The 5,815-nt window shown below is 43.2% G+C and overlaps 1 protein-coding gene across 1 annotated transcript in view; it reads left to right on the plus strand.

The window, feature by feature from the left end:
- The window catches only part of TMEM150C (transmembrane protein 150C), a 94,300-nt gene that overhangs the window by 78,363 nt on the left and 10,122 nt on the right, over positions 1-5,815 (plus strand). Inside the window, exon 6 of the mRNA XM_005857402.2 lies at positions 3,657-3,784. Coding sequence (XP_005857464.1) covers positions 3,657-3,784 — 128 coding nt within the window. The remainder of the gene's footprint in view (positions 1-3,656; positions 3,785-5,815) is intronic.

The following is a 5,815-nucleotide window of genomic DNA, read 5'->3' on the forward strand; positions in this document are numbered from 1 at the left end:
CAATTACCTGAGGTGGACACCCCCTTGTGGGCTTTGTGCACAGTCTTGTTGTAGTTAAGCCTTGATTGTTGTAGGTATCACTGGGAGGAATTGACCTCCAGGCCAATTGTTTGTGAGAATCAGCTGTGTCTGCAGTGGGAGAACTTCTGTGCTGGAGACACCCTTCTGGGGCAAGACTTGCTTCAGTGGGGCTTTGGTACTCACTGAGTGTGCCCCCTGAGTGTGTCCCTTATGGATCTGAGGAGTTGTAATCTGGATGGTCCCACTCTGACCACTGGGTTCACTGGCTCTTGGATCTAAGGACATGCTAATTTAGCCTCTTCCTGAGGCTACCCGAAGGAGCTCAGCTGTGAAGGAATGCAAGCTGCTGTGGGGCTTTGGGCCAGCTGCAGTTGGTTAGGTAATTTTCAGATTGCAAAGGGCCAACCCTTTCATATGCAAAAGCCAGCACACAGCTTGCGCGGGGCGGGGTCCCAGGGGATCAACAGGGCGGAGCAAGCAGCTATGGCTGCTCCTCAGTCCTGCCCTCAGAGGCCCCGCTTCTCAATGTCCCAGTAATCACTGCAAGCACCTCTGAGAGAAAGCCGCCCTCAAGGTCCGACCGATGCCAGACAGTCTAGCCTCTCCCCGTATGAGTCTGGGTCCCCAGAGACTCGCCCGGAACTGGAGTTCAGAGCAGTCAGGAGCTTGAGACTCCCTCCCGATTGAAAAAGACAACCACGTCCTCAGCCGCCAGCCCTTTCCACGTGCGCCTCTGTACCTCTGCACTTTACTTCCACACCGCACCTCCTCTGAGTCTCAGTGTGCTTTTCTCTTTCCTTATAGTTGTAGAATTTCCACTCAGCCAGCTTTCCTGTGGTTCTGGATGATGTCTGTTTTATCTTTTAATTGTATTTTTGAAGTGGTTGTGCGAGGCAGCAATTTCTGGTGTTTACCTATGCCGCCATCTTGGTTTCTCTCTTGACTCTTCTTCTGGACATAGTGGAACAGACTGGATAGGTCGACGTCAGCAGCAGTTTAGCACTTAGGCCGAAGTTCCAGCATGATCCTCTTCCAAACTACATGGCAACCAGAGAGCTCCCAGAATGATACTTCCCACTAGTCATCTTCAAAAGAAACGAAATGTGCTGTCTAGGTATTTTGTCCTTATTCCCTGACCAGGGTCCACACATGATTACTTAGCATTTGTCTCCCATGGTGCCCTGTGTTTGGGTTTCTGGATTGAATCTTCTTTATCTGATGGCCACTTGGTGTCAGAGTGCTTATGTTGAATTTCTTCTCTCCCCATTTCCTCCTCCTATTTCCCATCCTAAAAAGCAATAAGTTGCACTAATTTTTTCATCCTCTAGGGTAGTTATTGTCATTATTAATAGACTCCTGCCCAGCCAGTGTGTCTCAGTTGGGGCACATGCCTGGGTTGTGGGCTCGATCCCCAGTAGGTGGTGTGCAGGAGGCAGCTGATCAATAATTCTTTTTTATCATTGATGTTTCTATCTCTCTCTATCTCTCTCCCGCTCCCTTCCTCTCTGAAATACATATAAAAATATATTTTTTAAAAATAGACTTCTAATATAATATAACTCCTAACTAGGTTCCTCAAACAAGGAGGTTGGAAAACCATTGTCAATTCAAGTGTAATTTATTAATATTATAATCAATAGTGGGCATTAGCTAAAGCATGAATATACTAAAAGCTAAATCAGAACAGAAATTTGAGATTGCATAAGTTATGGTTTATTTCTATTTTGTTTCCCAAATCCAAATATTGTCCAAGTTGTAGACCACTCTTTGATCAGAGGTACTTGAAAGTGAATGTCAACTCACTGAGCTTAACTTTGTAGCTTGAAACTATGAAATTTAGTATACTTGGAAATGCAAATTTATGAATGGGTTTTCTTTCTTAATGGCTACTAATAATGGCCTGTGATTGCTGTAAAACCTTTAGCATGCAATTACCTACTTAATTGCTGTATAAGTAGGGTAATTCTTGAATTTCTAATTGTCTTCCCTGCTAAATCTTAATGTCAAAATAAATTGTTTTAGGAAATGATAAGTGCATTTCCTTTTATGTAGATACTAGAGGCCCAGTGCACGGATCAGTGGACCTCTGCACCGCTGTAGCCTGGCCGTACCTGCCAGCTCGTTGGGCTCTAGCCCACTGTCCGCATCGATCCCGCACAGCACAAAGTAGTGCGGGAAGCAGCAGGCAGCCAGGGAGGAGCTGAGCCCAGGCTGGGCACCATGCCACTCCCACTCATCCTGGCCCCACGGCGTGTAGGGAGAGTGTCCGTGGAAGAGGCTTGCGGCACACAGCTGCGCTCACCAGCCATGAGCCAGCGTTTGGCGCCTGTCTGTCAGCTGAGCGGTGCTCCTGCTGTGGGAGCACACTGACCACCAGGGGACAGCTCCTGCGTTGAGCGTCTGCCCCCGATGGTCAGTGCGTGTCATAGCTACCGGCTGGTCATCTGGTCACTTAGGCTTTTATATGTATAGATAATTTACATTAATTGCAAGTGTCTTTTTATCATTCATAAACTAATCTCTCTCAGCTTTTTGTATAAATATGGAAATATCCTTGCACTAGGCAGTATAAAGGGGATTCTTAGATTCGTGTCTTAAGTATGGACCATCCTCAAGGTTACTGTTAGAAGTCAGATTTGAAATCTAAGTAACTTACTTCACTCTTTCTTCGGGGTCTGAAATGACAATTTACTGCAAAAAGATAGAGTGGTGTTTTAAAATAAGTAATTAACCTCATTTGGAATAATTGAGCGTTCTTAATATAATCAGTGTGATTTTAAATACATACCAGACCCCCAAATCCGCTATCTTAAAATTCATAGTTCGTCATTTGGTTGCTGTAGCTCAGTGGTTCTCAACCTTGGCTGCACATTAGAATCACCTGGGAATCTTTTTAAAATCCTGATTTCTGGGCCTCATCCTCCAGAAATTCTGTTTCTTTGTTACTAATGTTGTGGCCCCACCCCATAACAAAGAAACAGAATTTCTGGAGGATGAGGCCCAGAAATCAGGATTTTAAAAAGATTCCCAGGTGATTCTAATGTGCAGCCAAAGTTGAGAACCTTCGTCCATGAACACCTCCAGGTGGAGTCAGAGGGAAGCAGGAGTAAACCAGTAGTAAAGGGATTTGTGCACTTGCCTTACCTTCCTTCCATCCGCAGAAATGATTTCTGGGACAGGAACCAGCAGGTTTGTATAGACCTGTCTTCTATCCCGTGTGTTTCTGCCCTGTCTGTTCTAACACTGTTCTAAGCTAAAGGATGATTCAGTCTGAATTTCCCTGCCAGGGGCTGTCAAGCTTCTGCAGTGCCTCCTAAGCCAGTCTGTCCTGTGCTGGCCTCATTTCTGAAAACCCTGAGAACACTATGAATGGTTCTATCATCCTTGCATCACCCAAATGACAAACATATAGCGCTGCTTGCTGCTTCAGGTCCTCTCTGCTTCCCCCAGGTTCGGTACAATAAAACAGCTAAACAATGGTAAGCACTGCACGAAACATTTCTTTAAAAAACTGTCATCTCGGAGATTTAAAAACGTACTGTGGTGAAAAGTTTAATTTTGCTTTGGAACTCTGCCTCATCATCTGAGTGTCTGATTTTGGTTTTTCTATTTTAACACTTTCTTTTATTCCCTAGCTCTTGTGGTAGCTGTTCTGCGCTTCATACAACTGAAACCAAAGGTTTTAAACCCGTGGCTGAATATTAGTGGATTGGTGGCCCTGTGTCTGTCTTCTTTTGGAATGACCTTACTTGGTAATTTTCAGGTACTTCATTTTGGCCTTTTTCCACCTCCGTCTCACACTTCTCCTACATGATAATCACAGCCACTGAGGGACAGTCACTATGTGGCCCATATCATTCTGCATGAATCTTCCAAAACATTGCTAATAGTGGTTCCTGACATGCACAGCTTCTCCAGCAGTCAGCCTGTATGGTCTCTCAGCCTGGCCTGCCTAACTCTGCATTACACACTGGAAGGTGCTCACTATGCGTTGGAAATACAGCACAGCTGCTGGGAAAAGTAACTACAAACATCGCTGTTTATTTTCTACAAAAGGTTTCAAAATGCTTTATACTGTCTTTCATCACAAATTGTATCCTGATGTACCTTTCTAGAAAACTAACAGGATCCTTGCCTATTATTAAACACTGAGCTCCTTTTAGGATGAAAGCTCGCATTTCAGATGAGCAAACTCAAGTTGAAAACCCAAAATTTCTCTAGAACACCTATGACTTGTATAAAGATACACTAACTCTTCTTCCCAGAAACTTAGAAGCCCTAGATCACCACGTTTAAGAATAATTTCCTTTGCCAATGCCATCACCCAACTCTTGACTTGCATGGCTTCATTTGCAGAATAGACAAGGAGACCTCTGCGGTGTTATGGTAGTTGTCTGATTTCCCTGCCTCCACTCCCTCCCAGCATCCTCCCGCCTGTGCTGTGTACTTCTGCCAGACACTTAGCTCTTGTCAAACCCCTGATCCTGGACATATCTCCCCATTCTATTGAGTGAAGTCCAAATGGCATAGACATCCAAGAAAATATGGCATTAGATTCTCAGAGTGTCTCTTATCCTGACCCTCAGTCCTGATAATTCATTAAACCAGAATTTTTTGATAGATAGGCAACCCCACCAATTCCTCTAACTATTCTAGGTCTCATCCCATGTCAAGCTGGACCCCAAGAAGCCGTATCCATAGGACAATGAATTATCAGGAGATTTTGGGGAGTTTATCCTATCAAACTCCAAAATGTTAGGGCCCGGAGCATTTTTATTGAGATTTTGGTGGTCTTTCCCTCACCTGTCAGGGCTGCAGTTGCTGGCATGTTGTAAAGAGCCCAATAACTTTCATTTCTCTCAACCAGGACTTGGATGGAAGTTAATGAGTAGACGTTTTGCTCTTTACTAAAGTCCTAGGAGAAACCCAGAGATTAGGTTGTTTTGGTCAGAGCCATGAATGATGATGCTACATATGAAAAACACTTTCTGGAATATCTACATAGAATACACAGGAAACAAATAACAAATTAGTTGCCTGTGGAAAAACCAGGTGGCTAGTATATGGGATGGGAAACAGACTTCAATCTATACATTTTATAATTTTTAAATGTTTGAACCATGTAACTATATATCTATTTTTTAAATTAGGTTAAAATAATAAATGAATAGAGTTTAGAAAACCAATTTCCTAGAAGTAAAAATTGACTTGAAGAATCATTTTTTGAAATAAGTTTTGAAAACATGTCTTTTTAACTATGAGAGAAAAAAAGTGTCATCTTCCAAAGAAGAGGTGGGAAAATCATACAGAAAAAAAAAAAGAAAGAAAAATTTGTAAAAGGAAAGTAATATTGATTTGATACAACCATTATTCACAGCAGTGTCAAATAATAAAACATCTGAAGGCAATGGCAAATCAAAAAAAGATTTTCACCATGTTTTAAACATTATTTTCAAACTTAAAAAAAAACTTTTTTATTTTGGATGGGGCGGGAGAGGGAAAAGGGGAGGGGGAGAGAGAAACATTGATTTGTTGTTCCACTTATTTATGCATTCATTGGTTGCCTCTTGTATGTGCCCTGACCAGGAATTGAACCCATAACCTTGGCATATCAGGATGATGCTCTAACCCAGTGGTCGGCAAACTGCGGCTTGCGAGCCACATGCGACTCTTTGGCCCCTTGAGTGTGGCTCTTCCACAAAATAACACGTGCGGGCGCACACATACAGTGTGATTGAAACTTCGTGGCCCATGCACAGAAGTCGGTATTTTGTGGAAGAGCCACACTCAAGGG

This window comes from Myotis brandtii, unplaced genomic scaffold, assembly GCF_000412655.1.
Source record: "Myotis brandtii unplaced genomic scaffold, ASM41265v1 scaffold111, whole genome shotgun sequence".
In the NCBI taxonomy this organism is placed as follows: domain Eukaryota; kingdom Metazoa; phylum Chordata; class Mammalia; order Chiroptera; family Vespertilionidae; genus Myotis; species Myotis brandtii.